General features: G+C 41.4%; 1 protein-coding gene across 4 annotated transcripts in view; it reads right to left on the reverse strand.

Annotated features, from left to right (window-relative positions):
- The window catches only part of LOC105489826 (tudor domain containing 9), a 147,507-nt gene that overhangs the window by 59,833 nt on the left and 70,844 nt on the right, over positions 1–16,830 (reverse strand). For all 4 annotated transcript variants that reach the window (XM_071099493.1, XM_011754996.2, XM_011754999.3 and 1 more), the window contains 8 exons: positions 16,407–16,511; positions 7,728–7,825; positions 6,679–6,810; positions 5,619–5,784; positions 5,464–5,527; positions 5,328–5,391; positions 4,959–5,003; positions 3,984–4,037 (listed from right to left, as the gene is read on the reverse strand). In XM_071099493.1, the coding sequence (XP_070955594.1) occupies positions 3,984–4,037; positions 4,959–5,003; positions 5,328–5,391; positions 5,464–5,527; positions 5,619–5,784; positions 6,679–6,810; positions 7,728–7,825; positions 16,407–16,511 (728 nt within the window). The remainder of the gene's footprint in view (positions 1–3,983; positions 4,038–4,958; positions 5,004–5,327; positions 5,392–5,463; positions 5,528–5,618; positions 5,785–6,678; positions 6,811–7,727; positions 7,826–16,406; positions 16,512–16,830) is intronic.

Here is a 16,830-nt window from a genome sequence, read left to right on the forward strand (position 1 = left end):
TGAAACTAAGAGTAAGCTCTCTGAAAAGACAGGAACACAAAGGAATCTTGCAGACTGTGCAGTAAAGGAGTAATCCAGCAGGCCTGGCTGTCCAGACCACACACATTCCAGAGAAAGGTTTGGCCCTGGCCCAGCTCCTGAAAGGTCATTGCCAAGCCTCCAGGGACTCCTATCCCTAATAAGAGTATCTATGCTTACCTGGGGCCTTGGGCCACACAAAAGAGTTTACGCTAGAATGTGATTTATGGTGGGGCCTTGGGCCGTAGGGTAACAGTTTCCTCTGGAGGGACTGAAGACTGAGTAACTAAGGTCAGCCACATGGGTACTCTAGGCCTACATAACCAATGCTCAATAAAAACCCTGGACACCAAGGCTCAGGGGAGCTTCCTGGTTGCAATACTTCATGCCTGCCGTTGCACACTGCGGCTGAGAATTAATCGCTGTCCATAAGACTCTACTGGGAAAGAACACTTGGTAGCCTGCACCTGGTCTCTCCAGGGCTCCTCCCACGGCCTTTTTTTTTTTTTTTTTTTTTTTTTAAACCTTTGCCGACTTTAATCCATATCCTTTGGCTAAAATAAATCATAAGCATAAGCATAACAGCTTTTCTACTTCTGCGAGTCCTTCTAGCCAATCAGTGAACCTGAGGATGGTCTCAGGGACTCCCTGAATATACAAATATAATCAAGAAACGATGAGAGTACACAAATACACAATAATAAGAACAAGAAAGGTGTTACCATTTGACATGAATTTGAAATAACAAAGATTACGTGTAACTATACATCAATAAACTTCATGATCTGGATTAAATGGGTACCTGAATGAAAAACGTAACTCCTCAAAAATGACTCCAGAAGAATTAGAACCCAGAATGGATCAATAACTCCCAGGGATATTGAAAATATTTTTTTAAACTGATCCCTCAAAAAGGCACTAATCCCAAAGGTGTTTTTGAATGCGTTCTATCAAATACGCAGGAAATACATTTCTAGTTATTAAACTACTGATTAAAATGGTTCCTGGACACAGAAAGAGGTTTGTCCTACCAGGGTGGTATCGACACCAGCGTCTGATAGTGTTGTGCGCACATGCGCACACATGCACACACACGTAAACCAAAGGCCAATTTCACTTATAAATACAGAGGCAAAAATTCTAGAGAAAATATTGGCAATCAGAACCCAGCAATGTTTTGGGAGAAAAGATTACAAACAAGCAGAGTTTATTCTGAGAACACGTGGTTGGGTCAACAGTGGGAAATCCATCATGTATTCATGTATAAGTCATGCACCACACAGCAGTGTCTCAGTCAACCATGGACACATATAGAACTGTGGTCCCATCAGACTGTAACAGAGCTAGAAAATTCCTGTTGCCTGGTCACATCATAGCTATTGTAGTGCACCACGTGTACTCATGTGTCTGTGGTGATGCTGGTGTAAACAAACCTACCGTGCTGCCAATCATACGAAAGTCTAGCACATCCAATACATACAGTACATTTCAGTTGACCCCTGAACCACATGGGGTTGAACAGTGAGGGCCCACTTATATGCAGGTTTTTCTTAACCAAATGTGGATCAAAAATGCAGTATTCAAGGGATGCAAGCCCGAGTATATGGAAGGCCGACTATTCGTGTACATGGGTTCCACAAGGTCAACTGCAAGACATGAGTATTCATGAATTTTGGTATACAGGGGTCCTGAAACCAACCCTCCTTTATATACCAAGGGACAATTGTACTTGATAACGACAATAAATAACTATGTTACTGGCTTAAGGATTTATCATACTATACCATCTATTTCAGAGTATATACTCCTATTTATTTAAAAAAAAAAAAAAAAAAAAAAAAACCTTCACATGTCTTGAAACCAGCAGCAGCAGCAAAAAAAAAAAGGAAACAAACCAAAAGAGTTAACTGTAAAACAGCCTCAGGCAGGTCCTTCAGGAGGTATCCAGGAGAAAGCATTCTTACAGTGTAAGAGATGACAGCGCCGTGTGTTACTGCCCCGACGACCTTCCAGTGGACAAGATGTGGAGGTAGAAGACAGTGATACTGATGATCCCGATTCTGTGTATGCCTCGGCTAATGTGTACGTGTGTCTTAGTTTTTAACAAAAAAGTTTAACAAATAAAAATTATTTTTAAAAATAGATAAAACCAGCCTGGGCTACAAAGTGAGACTCTGTCTCTACAAAAAAAATAAAGAATAAAAAAAAATTAGGCCAGGCACGGTGGCGCACACCTGTAATCCCAACACTTTGGGAGGCCAAGGCAGGCAGATCACAAGGTCAGGAGTTTGAGACCAGCTTGGCCAACATGGTGAAACCCCGTCTCTACTAAAAATACAAAAAAGTAGCCGAGCGTGGTGATGCGCACCTGTAATCCCAGCTAACTGGGAGGCTGAGGCAGGAGAATTGCTTGAACCCAAGAGGCGGAGGTTACAGTGAGCCGAGACGGCGTCATTGCACTCCACCCTGGGTGACAGGGCAAGACTCCATCTCAAAAAAAAAAAAAAGAAAAAAATTAGGAGTGGTGACATATGCCTGTAGTTCCAGCTACTGCAGAGACTGAAGCAGAAGAATTGCTTGAGCCCAGGAAGTCAGGGCTTCTGTGAGCTGTGATCATGCCATTGCACTCCAGCCTGGGCAACAGAGTGAGATCCTATCTCAAAAACCAAATAAATAAGGAAATAGATAAAAACTTATAGAATAAGGATATAAAGAAAATATTTTTACATAGCTGTACAATGTGTTTGTGTTTTAAGCTAAGTGTTATTATAAGAGCCAAAAAGTTTTTAAAAAATTAAAAAGTTTATCAAGTTAAAAAAGTTATATTAAGTCACAATTAATTTTTTTAAAAATTTTATGAACTTAGTGTAGCCCAAGTCTGCAGTGTTTATAGTCTACAGTCATGTGCAGTGATGTCCTGGGCCTCCACATTCCCTCACAGCTCACTCACTGACTCACTGACTCACCCAGAGCCACTTCCAGTCCTGCAAGCTCCATTCACAGTAAGCTCCCTATATTGGTACGCCATTTTTATCTTTTATACCAGTGATCCCTAACCTTTTTAGCACCAGGAACCAGTTTCATGAAAGACAATTTTTCCACAGACCGGAGAGGGTGGGGATGGTTTCAGGATGAAACTGTCCCACCTCAGATCTGGCATTAGTTATATTCTCACAAGGAGAGTATGGCCCAGGTGTTGGGAAACCCTGTTTTATAACCATATTTTTACTGTACCTTTTCTACGTTTAGTTATGTTTAGGTACAGAAATACTTACCATTTTGTTGTAATTGCCTACAGTGTTCAATACAGTCACATGCTGTACAGGTTTGCAGCCTAGAAGCCACAGGCTACACTATACAGCCCAGGTAGCGGGCCACACCATCTAGGTCTGTGTAAGTATGTTCTATGCTGTTTGCACAAGGATAAAACCATGTAATTACTCATTTCTCAGAATGTATTCCTGTCATTAAGCAATGCAAGATTGTATTAGTAGGTTAAAAATTAAAACACCATATGTTTATCTTTTTCTTTTTCAAGACAGACTCTCACTCTGTCACCCAGGCTAGAGTATACTGGTGCAATCACGGCTCACTGAAGCCTCTACCTCCCAGGCTCATGCAAACCTCTCACCTCAGCCTCCCCAGTAGCTGGGACTACAGGTGTGAGCACCACACACAATCTGTTTATCCTGACAGATACTGAAAAGACAATACAACAAGATTATACAACCATTCCTCATTAAACTATGTATAGGGAAAAAATATTCCTTACCTTGAAAAGGAGTATTTATTAGAAACCTAAGTAGTTCTACTGAAAGGTGAAAGAGACACTCCTACTAAAGTTGAAAACAGGCAGGAAATACACTTCTTGAAATACTCATTACTACCCATGTACTGTTGTTACTTCATAAATACTTTATAAGTCAACTTTATTTGCATCCATTTGGTCAAAAAATTTAACTTACCTCTCTAATTCTCTTGATTTGAATGTAATTTAACCGTCCCCAATTAAGTTCATCCTTTAAATATATAAAAGCAGAATACTCAATATTAAGGTAATAAATTAGAGCTGAATTTAGCTAGTTTAATACGTTTCATCCAAAAATTTAATAATTAATGTAAATTACTGAGCTATTAAACATGTACTCAAGTTGACCGTGGCACTCCCTCTCCAGGTACATCCAATTTTACATTGAAGCCAGAGAGCATAATACTCAACCATAAACATGATACAGAAACTCTTCTGAGTTCGCCTGTCTCAAAAATTAAAGGTAGACATAACTTGATTATCTTGAAAAAAGATGTCTGACAAATTATATACCAACAAGAAAAATAATACAGCTGAGTCTTTAAAAGACTTTAAACAGCTAACTCATATACGTTATTAGTAGAGATCTATCTAGGCACAGCAAATCTCAACACAGAAACAGCAGACCTGTAAACAGTCTGTTGAACCAAATAAGTTTAGAAGAAGAACAAAGCCTGACAAAAAAAAAAAAGAATAAAATGGAGGGTAACAGATTACATTTCTTTTAAGCCCATTATCTAAAAGAGCTGAAAACAGAAACAGCAGCCACATGGCTTTCAATTTTGAACTGACATGTCCAAGCCAGCACCCACAGCTATGAAATACTCACAGCCAAAGAGGCTACAGACATCACGGCAAGCTCAGTACAATGTGGGGCTGTGAAACAAGCAGCACAGCTCCAACATAGGACTGAGAGCAAGCGGCCTCCTGAGAAGCGATGGAAGCAAAAGGACCAGTCTGCAGAGATTATGGCCTGCCACTCTTGGGACAGTCGTGCGAGCACTGTCTACAGTGACCTCGACTCCAGCTGCAGGCGGCACATCATGATTCACATGCCATGACTGTGCCAAGACAGAGTCCTTCTCTCATCACTCCCAGCCATCTAGAAAGCAGCTGGAAAGGGCTCACCAACCTTTGGGTATCGCAGCTCCCCTCTCTGTCTGCAAGCCTTCCATGTCTGAAAATAAATGATCCAAAGTTTCAAAATAATGTGTTGGCTCACTGAATTTTTTTAAGTCCAATCTCAACTTTTCAACTGTATGTTGAAAATTTACAACAGAAAAATGTACAAATTTAATTTTTTTCAATCAATTTCATAAAATTGGATTTCCATCTCACCTACTTCTTCCAGCACAGTTAATTTAACATTGGACACCAATAACCCCGATAATACTTTCACAAGATAAAACATTGTCTCTCTCTACCTCATACGTTTGTGGTATGAAAATGTACTAACAATCTGTGGTAGCTGCTTTCATGGTTTACACAACAGAAAACTTACTTTAAATGCCTCAACAAGTGCAATGCAGTCACTCTTGCTACTGCCAGAGAAATTCACTTTGTTCCTACAAACAGATAACGGTGTCATTCAATACCATTAAAATACAGTGACACTTTAAAATATGAACGTTCAGTACCTATATCCATCGAGATGCTGCCGGAAAGGCATTGCAAAAAAATTCTTCAAAGAAAGAGCTGCCGCTAACCATAAAAAATAAACAAGAAGAATGTAAGATTGTGAGAGTGGTGTTATATAAACTTCCCATTAGCATGTATTTGTTCTCACACTTACCTATAATAAGACATTCATCTAGACATCCAAATACATGTCCAAGGACTATGAGTTTACCAAGTTGCTGATTTACAGGAAGTTGGGCTAAAACTCTTCCTAAGAAGGTCAATTCACCATCATGGGGGTTTTCATCTTCTCTCTGCCCACTCACTGCAAGTGCTCCAACCTTCATACAATAAAATTAGTGTTATTAGCAAGCACTGACTTACTCATACTTTTTCCCCTTAAGGTGGAGAGTCCAAAACAGGAAACAAAGACCACATTTTGGTGAATAAGACCCTAAGTCAATTTATGAAAGGCTGATATGCTACCAAAAGAAACTTTTTAAATTTTCCCTTGAAACTTAGAACACATTTTACTATTTTTTTTTAAAGTATGATCCTAGGAGGTAACACTAAAGGACTTTCACAAAAGTCTACTCACCTCACTCTTGAACAAATACAGCATGCACAGTACTAAGTGAAGGATCTCCCAGCTGCCACTGTCGACAAAACCTTACTGAACTATGTATGGGGAAAAACTTCCTTAACTTGACACAGTGTTGTTCATAGAAACCCAAGGAGTTATCAAATTTTTTTATTAAAGGAAGTCAAGTGTGGTGGCTCACACCTCAGTCTCAGCTACTTGGGAGGCCATAGTGGGAGGGTCACTTGAGCCCAGAGTTTGAGGTTGCAGTAAGCCATAATTGCATCACTGCCCTCCAGCCTAGGCAACAAAGCAAGACCCAGTTAATCAATCAATCACAATAGAGAAGGTAAAACACCAGAGGCATCCTCCACTTCAAAGGTCAGAAGCAGAACGTCCAGAGCCCCAGCACAATATGTACACTAGGATACAGCTTGTACCAAGGCCTTGGTTACAAGTTCAAAGGGCAGAGTATGAGTCAGGTGTGCAGTCAAAGAATCCCGAGTAGGAAGAGCAGGGTTTCCAGGAATGGACGAAGAAAGCCAGAAGGAGGCTGAGGAACAGAGTTAGTGGGAAAGTGAGGCAGAGACTGAGGGAGCTGCAGTAGAACAGAGCTCTATAGATGCCAACAGTACTAACCATCAGGCAGTCCTACCTCCTTTAGTAGAAGGATGGTGCGCTCAATGTCACTCAGACCAGGCGGGGAAAGGGCAGTGGCCAGCAGAGCTCTCGGCTCACCCATATCGAGTAATTTCGCTTTCAAGATTGTGCTTCCTAATGGACAACGCTGAAAAGAACCAAGCCTGAGATTAGAAATAATAACATAACTAAATCAGTTAGCCGATTCACATAACCAGTGCTTCAGAGGGAAAGAGGAGGAGAGAAGGAGAGGAGAAGAAAAAATGGAGAGGATTGAGGGAGGGAGAGAAGAGAGGGGAGAGAGAAGGAGAAAGAACAGGAGAGAGAGACAGAAAAAGACAAAGATGGGGAGAGAAAGAAGGAAGCAAAAAGAGAAGGAAAAGAGGGGCTGAAAAGTGGGAGAGCAAGAAAGCAAGGAGAGGGAAAGAAAAAAAAAGAGAAGGAGGACAAAAGAAGGGGAGAGACACAGAAAAAGAGGAAGGAAAAAAGCTGATCCCACAATTACTCATTATAAAGGGACACAGAAAACAGCAGCATTTAAAGACAATCCTATTATAGAGCCCACAGATACCAGAAAACATCCTCTCATTAAAACTATGAAATGTGGGTAACGCCCTAGACAGTAGCCTGATGCACAATCAATAGTGAGCCCGGATTGTGAGTGAGGGGGAATGTGGCAAGACAAGGATTTTTCTGGAACCAAAATTAGATGACACTAGAAATTATATTACTTAGACTGTTTGGTAAAACTATCAACTTTGACACTTTGGGAGGCCAAGGCAGGCGGGCGGATCACGAAGTCAGGAGTTCGAGATCAGTCTGGCCAACATAGTGAAATCCCGTCTCTACTAAAAATACAAAAAATCAGCTGGGCGTGGTGCTGTGTGCGCCTGTAATCCCAGCTACTTGGGAGGCTGAGGCAAGAGAATCGTGTGAACCCGGGAGGCGGAGGTTGCAGTGAGCCAAGATCATGCCATTGCACTCCAGCCCAGGCAACAGTGCAAGACTCCGTCTCATAAATAAATAAATAAATAAATAATTTTGACAATGACCAAAGTGAATTACCAACATCTCAGGAACAACATGATCAGGGATGGAGTTGTCCCAGAAATCCTTGTGTACCAGCCGGTAACAGTACCCTCTAGACACTCGTCCAGCACGGCCTTCAAAGGAAAGATGTGCAAACAGCGTTTGGCATTAATTACTTTAACATCAGCATGAAGATGTATTTTTAAACAGTCATTAAATATTAATTAAGCAAAGCCTTAAGTGTCTTCTACTAGACCATGTCAGTAACACCTTTAGAATATGTTAGTGTATTCTTAATAAGTTATTCTTATTTTAAATGTTATTCTAAATAAGAATGACTATCCTAAAAAGTTAGAATAAATTAGAACAAGACTAAATGCTGACTTCTACTCAGTGACCAATATTATCAAATCTAATGCATATTTCTGAAGAAGACAACCTTGGCCCAATATGCGACAGAAACCAAGTACACCCTTCTGGAAAATGCACAGTTCATAATAGAAAGTCACGAGGTTAGCGACAGGCCCTACGATGCCATCAAGGAGGCTGTCTCAACAGCTTGTGCTTCCAATGGCTTCTGCTACCCACCCATCCTCGCCCCACTGCAAAGCACCCTCCCAGCTGTCAGCCACACCACATTACGTGACCGAGTGAGGAACAAGCAGAAGGCTCAGAACCAAGGCTGGCCCACGGAGACCATGACATAAACTGTTACTCTCTTGTGACTCTATCACCTATGAAGTAGCAACTCTTTTATCCTAACACGTAATAAAATTGTCCAAGGAGAGCGAGTGGAGGGAGGGGTAGGAGGGAGTCTTAAAATGCAGCTTTAAAAGAAATGAGGCAACCCAAAAACCATTCCTTCCCCACCTACGGGGATCTGGATCCTGTCCCCTGCTGCCCTGTCTGCCTTCCCAGGCATCCTCCTCACTGCCAGGAGACTGTGGAGAATCTGGGCTTCTTCCTCCACCACCACCCACCTTATTTGCAAATGACAGGATGATTTAAGAAAATCCCAAGACATTACAAAAACAAACACCCAAAAAAAGCCTTCCGAGAACTAATAAGTGAATTCAGCAAAGACGCAGGATACAAGATCAACACACAAAAATCAATCACATGTCCAGATACTAGTAATGAACATATGGAAACCGAAATTGAAACACAATGTCATTTACAATCACTCTAAGTCAAATGAAATACTGAGGCAAAAATTTAACACAGCACATACAGGATCTATACACTGAAAATTACACACTGCCGATGAAAGAAACCAAAGATGGCTAAATAAACAGAAACACATATAGTACTCAGAGATTGGAAGATTCAACATAGTCACTATGTCAATTTTCCACATATTCATCTATGGGTTTAACATAATTCCTATCAAAAGCACGAAACTTCTTTGGTATCTATAAACAAGCTTATTCTGAAATCTCCCTGGCAAGGCCAAGGACTTCGAATATTGAAAACCATTTTGAAAATGAAGAATAAAGTACGAAGAATCACTCTGTTTGATATAACAACTTCTTCTACAGTAATCAAGGCAGTACAGTGCCGGTGGAGGGAAAGAGAAAGAGCAATGGGACAGAACCAAGAACCCAGAAACAGCAAGAGCAAGCACATGCAAGTGATTTTCTTTACAAAAATGCAAATGCAATTTATATTCTAAATACTTTTTATTTTCTGTATAGCATGATGCTTTGGTATTTTTAAAAACCTTTCTGGCTGGGGTGAGACTGCCCCTCCCAAGACTAGCCAATTCTTAGAGCAAAGGGCCCAGCCAGGAACAAGTCTTTGATATGTAAAACTAACCAACCACAGCCATACATCCTCCATCCTCTGTATGGACCGGTGCACCCAGGAGGCAATATTCCTCTGCCTTAATCACCTCAGGGCCAGATGCCAAAAACTAGGGATCACCACCCCTATTATCCAAAGTCCACTGAAATTATTCCAAATAGGTTACTAGAAAATGTGTTCTCTCATGGGTCATTCATAAAAAAATCTCCAGTGACAGAAGTGCTTGTTTCACTAGACAAGTTATAAAACAGTTAAATAAAGTATTACAGATACAATAGCATTAGAAAAAACTAACTAGATCGTCATAGTCAAAGGAATTACAGATTGAAAACAATCAAATCCACTTCAGTAAAAAACAGAAGGTAATCCCTTGTAAAATAGTCACTAAAAGGCCTCTATGTACCTGATAATAGAGTCTCATGTATCTTCTGCTACTAAACTCGAGTATAACTAAATGCCACAAGACTTTAATGCATTATACCAAAATATATTTTCACCAGGTAAAAAAAAGCTTTTCATGGTCCACCAACTAAGGACAATCAAATACTTCACGATCTAAAACCCAGAGATTGACTCTTCTAAAAACATCATCAGAAAAAGACTGTCCTTGCCACCCACATTACAAAACTGTGGGATCTCAAAGCTTAAGTGCATAACCTCACAAATTAAAAGAGCCCCTCCAGACTCTTAAAAACTATACACCCATTAGAAACCTCAAGGTAAAGCTGACCAAAAAAGCTTCTCCCCAAAAGCAGACAACATCCCAGATGTGAGCAGCTTTCCCAAGATCACAAATTAAGACTTCTCTATCGTGACACTCCAACCTCTTATTCTTCCCCTTGCTTCTGCCTCTATAAACAATAATGCATACAGTAACTTCCCTAAAAAAAGAGGTTATTATATACACTCATGGGGTATACTTTTATTGGTAAAAGATTTTACAGCCAACCCTACCCATGGACTATCTTATGCCTTAATAAACAAAAGACAAAGGGTAGATATAAAAAATTTTAATAGTACCTTTGTTAATCCATAATCAGAAACAAACCATTGGTTCATCCCTCTTGACCTACATCATAGGTTAAAGAAAACATTGCCAAGAGGCCTTTACCCTTCTAGATAGACATCATTTGTTAGGTCTCTTTTCCCACGGTTTAGAGTAAATAAGACAATAACTAAAAATGCATCACTCCTAAGAGGCTCTAGAATAGATTCTACTACAAAGCCTATGATTACACAACAGACTTCTTTAAATTCTCTTGCTAAAGTTGTGCTAGGTAATAAAATTTCTCTAGATTACTTACTGGCTAGATTGGGGGAAAAAAAGTTGCTGACACTACTTATTATACATAGATAAATACATCAGGCATTATAAAGCATCAGTTAGGCCAGGCGCGGTGGCTCATGCCTATAATCCCAGCACTTTGGGAGGCTGAGGCGGGTGGATCGCCTGAGGTCAGGAGTTCGAGACTAGCCTGGCCAACATAGTGAAACCCCATCTCTACTAAAAATACAAAAAATTAGCCGGGCATGGTGGCGTGCGCCTGTAATCCCAGCTACTCAGGAGGCTGAGGCAGGAGAGTCACTTGAACCCGGGAGTCAGAGATTGCAGTGAGCCAAGATCGTGCCACTGCACTCCAGCCTGGGCAACAAGAGCAAATCTCCATCTCAAAAAAAAAAAAAAACGACTCAAGATAAAGATAAAAAACAGAAGGTAAATGGACTGCTTGTTTAAAAGCAAGCCTCTTTATCTGACTCATTCTTTGATCTATTTGATTTTCATTGGTATGGTTCATGGAAACCCTGGCTAAAGAACATATTCCAAACTTTTGGTATTATCCTCCTAATAGTCATAATAGTAGTCTCCCTGGTACACTGTATTCTCTCAAAAGTTTTCAATGTTTACATACAGCCATCTACAAAATGTTGGCTGAGTATGGTGTCTCGTAACTGTAATCCCAGCACTTTGGGAGGCTGAGGTAGGAGGATCACTTGAGTTCAGCCTGGGCAACATAGTGAGATCCAGCCTGGGCAACATAAGTTAGAACTAGCCTGGGCAGCATAGTGAGATCCAGCCTGGGGGGCAACACAGTGAGATCCCTGTCTCCACAAAAAAATAAAAAATTAGCTGGGTGTGGTGGCACACATCTGTAGTCTCAGCCACTCGGGAGGCTGAGGTGGGAGGATTGCTTGAGCTTGGGAGGTTGAAGCTGCAGTGAGCCATGATCATGCCACTGTACTCCAGCCTGACTGACAGAGCAAGACCCTGTCTCAAAAATGAATACATAAAAATGTCAGTCTCTTCTTCACTTAAAACAACAAAAGCTCAAAAAAAAAGTGTCATCATGAAAAAACCATAGCCCATAAATAACATGCCAAGACTAAAAACCCAAAATGACAATAACTGAGAGTGACACTAAAGCCCTAAGTTTTGGTCACACTTTCACCTAAGTCAAAACCTGACCAAAAGGAGGAAATTGTTAAACAAAATGATGAGAGACTATTGTTTTGGACTAAACTCATACACTAGGCTCCAACAGACCAGGCTAATCCAAAATAAAGTCACTCAGACTAAATGCAAAATAATCAAACCAAAATTTTCAAAAGCAGATGGATGCTGGCCAGGCGCGGTGGCTCACACCTGTAATCCCAGCACTTTGGGAGGCCGAGGCGGGCAGATCACGAGGTCAGGAGATCGAGACCATCCTGGCTAACACAGTGAAACCCCATCTCTAGTAAAAATACAAAAAATTAGCCAGGCATGGTGGCGGGCGCCTGAAGTCTCAGTTACTCGGGAGGCTGAGGCAGGAGAATGGCATGAACCCGGGAGGCAGAGCTTGCAGTAAGCCAAGATCGTGCCACTACACTCCAGCCTGGCAACAGAGCAAGACTCCGTCTCAAAAAAAAAAAAAAAAAAAAAAAAAAAAAAGAAGAAGAAAGAAAAAAGTTTAGCCTAAAGATGCCTCCTTACATATTTTAAGTTCAGCCTAAAAGTCTCTCTGCACATAGTAAACTATAACCTAACTACATATGCAAACAGACTATAACCCACTCTTATGCCAATCACCGGGTTTCAGCCAATCAAAGGCAACCAACTGCTCAAACCACATTCAAAGATGACCAACGCCCAGCTGTAGTCAGTCTGGCCATTTCTGTAATTCACTTCTGTTCTCTACACGTCACTTTCCTTTTTCTGTTCATAAATCTTCCTTGACCATGCAACAGCACCACAGTCTCTCTAAACCTCTTCCAGGTCAGAGGCAGACCCATTTGCAAAATGTTCTTTAAAACTCTGTTAAGTTTAATTTGTCTAAATTTTTTTTTTTTTTTCAGAACAGCATCTCACTGCCACACAGGCTGGAGTGCAGTGGCGCAATCATGGCTCAACTGCATCGATCTCCCAGGCTCAATCCATCCTCCCACCTTACCCTACTGAGTAGCTGGGAGTACAGGCACATGCCATCATGGTTGACTAATTTTTGTATTTTTTATAGAGATAGGGTTTTGCCATGTTGTCCAAGCTGATCTCAAACTCCTGGGCTCATGCAATCTGCCCATCTCACCCTCCCAAAGTGCTGGGATTATTACAGGCATGAGCCACCGTGTCTGGCCAAAATTTTTCTTTTAACAATGGTGCTGGCAAGAATATGGAAAAAAAAGATCTCACACATTGCTCATGGAATGTAAAATGACACAGCCACCATGGAAAGAGTAGTGCCTTATAAAACTAAACATAGGCTGGGCACAGTGGCTCATGCCTGTAATCTCAGCACTTTGGGAGGCTGAGACAGGAGGATCACGAGGTCAAGAGTTAGAGACCAGCCTGGCCAACATGGTGAAACCCAGTCTCTACTAAAAATACAAAAATTAGCTGGGCGTGGTGGGGCACGCCTGTAGTCCCAGCTACTAGGGAGGCTGAGGCAGGAGAATTGCTTGAACCTGGAAGGTGAAGGTTGCAGTGAGCTGAGATTACGCCACTGCACTCCAGCCCTGCGACAGAGTGAGACTCCATCTCAAAACAAAACAAAAGAAACTAAATATAGATTTACCACATGACCCAGTAATTATATTCTTGGGTTTTTATACCAGAGAAATGAAAACTTATGGCCACACAAAAACCTGTACGTGAATATTCACAGCTGTTTTATTCACACGACAAGAATTGGAAAAACCTCAAATGTCCTTAAACAGGTAAATGTTCAGTGGAATACTACTTAGTAATATAAAGGAATGAGCCACTGATACATGCATGCAGCTTGTATGGGCTTAGATGGCTCCTAAGAACACTATGGTAAGTCTTGGAAAAAGACAATTTCAAAAGGTCACATACTGTGTGATTCCATTTATCCAACATCCTGGAAACGACAAAGCTGCAGAGATGAAGATGGGTCACCAGTTGGCAGGCAGAGTATTAGGGGCAGGTATGGCTGCAAAGGGGCAGCACAGGGCCACTCCTGCATAGCAGTGGGACAGGACGGTTGTGTGTTCTGATCACAGTAGTGGTTACACAAACTTACACACAGGATCAAACTGCAGAGAACCATACACAAGGTATAAGGAAAACTGTGAAAAAAGGTGTATGGTCTAACAGTGTTACACTATGTCAATTTCCTGGTTGACTGTATGTATACAAATGTCCCACTCCAGGAGAGGGTAAGAGAAGGATTCAAAGGATTCTATGTACTATTTTTGCAATATCCTGTAAAGGAAGAAATTTTATAATAAATATCTAATTATAAAAATTTTGAATATACAAAAAGGTACACAAAACTCCTATAATCCCAAGACTGACCCAAAGATAATCACTTTTAACATTTTTGTATATTTATTTCTAGTCATTTTTTGTTAAGGGTTTTTTGTTTTGAGACAGAGTCTTGCTCTGTTGCCCAGGCTGGAGTGCAGTGGCGTGATCTAGGCTCACTGCACCCTCCACCTCCCAGGTTCAAGCAATTCTCATACCTCAGCCTCCCAAGTAGTTGGGATTACAGGTGTGTGCCACCACACTCAGCTAATTATTGTATTTGTAATAGAGACAGGGTTTCACCATGTTGGCCAGACTGGTCTCAAACTCCTGACCTCAAATGATCCACCAGCCTCAGCCTCCCAAAGTGCTGGGATTACAGGCACAAGCCACCGCACCCAGCTATTTCTAGTCATTTTTTAAGCATAGTTTTTTGGGAAGTTTGAGGGGGAAGGAGGTTAAACATAATGAGGTGATTACAGTTTAATAACCTTTTTTCTCTTAACTTTATAATAATACATAAGGTTTTTCCAAAGCGATGAGAACCTCTGTGACCTTTTTTTTTTTTTTTTTGAGACAGGGCTCTCACTCTGTCACCCAGGCTGGGGTGCAGTGTGTGTGATCTTGGCTCACTTCAACCTCCACCTCCCAGGCTCAAGTGATCCTCCCACTTCATCCTCCCGAGTAGCTGGGACCACAGGTATGCGCCACCACGCCCAGCTAATTTTTTGTGTTTTTGGTAGACACAGAGTTTTGCCATGTTGTCCAGACTGGTCTGGAACTCCTAAGCTCAGGCAATCTACCTGCCTCGGCCTCCCAAAGTGCTGGGATTGCAGGTGTGAGCCACCGCGCCTGGCCTCTGCGACCCTATTTTAATGGCTGCTTAGTCATTCTCTTAACCCCTCTCTAGGCAAGTCATTTCAGGAGAGGTGATACAACAAAAAGGTTAAGAATGTAGACCAAAGTCAGATTTCTGGGTTCAAACCTCATTCCCACCACTTCCTACTATAATCTTGAGCAAGTTACTATCCGTGCCTCTCAGCTGCTTCACTAAGAAATGGGAATCTTAATTAACACACTATGTATGTACTTACCTCACAGGGTTGCTAGGAAGATTAAATGAGTTAATAAATACTTAGAAGAATGTCTAGCGTACGGTAAATATTAAATCAATGTTGCCTTTATTATTTGAGGGGTGTATTTAGTATTTTAGTATTCTTGAAATGGTCTTTTATCTACCCTTCTCAAAAGGTTCTCTAAAAATAAAAAAATAAGCCACTTCTCAGTCTGCACTGAGAACGTTGTTCTGCGAAATCAGTTCTTGCCACAGGTGATCTTAACAACCTGTCCCAGGTATGTCATGAATACACCTCCACTGTGGTCGAAGCATCCCAAGACCCCAAAAGTGACCTTACACCCTCATCTCTGCCCAGTGATACGTGTGGCTGATGCAGCAAATCCGGAACTCTCTGTGGAACCACTTTAGGAAAATTAACCCTAGAAGATCAAAGTGAAACAGAAATCAGATGATCAAAAATTACTGAAGTGATCCACTTGGTTTCCATAGTTCTTCACCAGTAATTTTTTAATTTCACTTTAGGGAAAAAACATAGTGTCAGGATGATGGGGTTTATCCAGTTTGTACAAAGACCTCATACATTAGAAGAGAGGAGAAGCATGGATTTAAATGGACACTCTGACAATATGAGAAGCCATTGCTAAAAACTTAAAACTGGTTCCAAGAAAGGAAATATCTGAGTAAAAAGTGCAAAAAATGAATTTTTTAGAAAAGCATCTGAGTGGCCGGGCACGGTGGCTCACCCCTGTAATCCCAGCACTTTGGGAGGCCGAGGCGGGCGGATCACGAGGTCAGTAAATCAAGACCATTCTGGCTAACACGGTGAAACCCTGTCTCTACTAAAAAATACAAAAAAATTAGCCGGGCATGGTGGCAGGTGCCTGTAGTCCCAGCTACTCAGGAGGCTAAGGCAGGAGAATGGCGAGAACCAGGAGGCAGAGCTTGCAGTGAGTCGAGATCGCGCCACTGCACTCCAGCCTGGGCGACAGAGTGAGACTCCATCTCAGGAAAAAAAAAAAAAAAAAAAAAAGCACCTGAATGTGCCGCTGTATCACCACTGACTCATTACTGTGCTTTAACACAAATGTCTTACCTTTTCTCTGATTACAGCTGGTTTTAGAGGCCCAACTCAATCGCAGACTCTGATAATTTGTATCTTCATCACAGACCAAAGTTCTAGTCAAACAAAAATCTATAACTGCCATTTAAAAAGAAAAAGACTATAAACACCATGCTAATAAGAGATCATTGCATAATAAATCACAATGCATAGTGATAAAACCATTTGAAGCATGCAGCCTTAAGAATTAGTGAACAGGCAGAAATATCTGGCCACGCACTGACCACCCCTTCTGCCCAGGACGGGGAGCTGGTGGTCACATCCTTTCTTGCTGAGTACTGGGAGTCTCTGGGTGTAAAGACCCAACGTGTCATAAGAAGGCCTACCTGGACTGCACCCGAAAGAGTAACATTCTCCAAAAGAGCACCATTACAACAGTAGTAGAGGAGAGCAGCTG

The sequence above is a fragment of the Macaca nemestrina genome, chromosome 7 (genome assembly GCF_043159975.1).
Source record: "Macaca nemestrina isolate mMacNem1 chromosome 7, mMacNem.hap1, whole genome shotgun sequence".
Classification (NCBI taxonomy): Eukaryota; Metazoa; Chordata; class Mammalia; order Primates; family Cercopithecidae; genus Macaca; species Macaca nemestrina.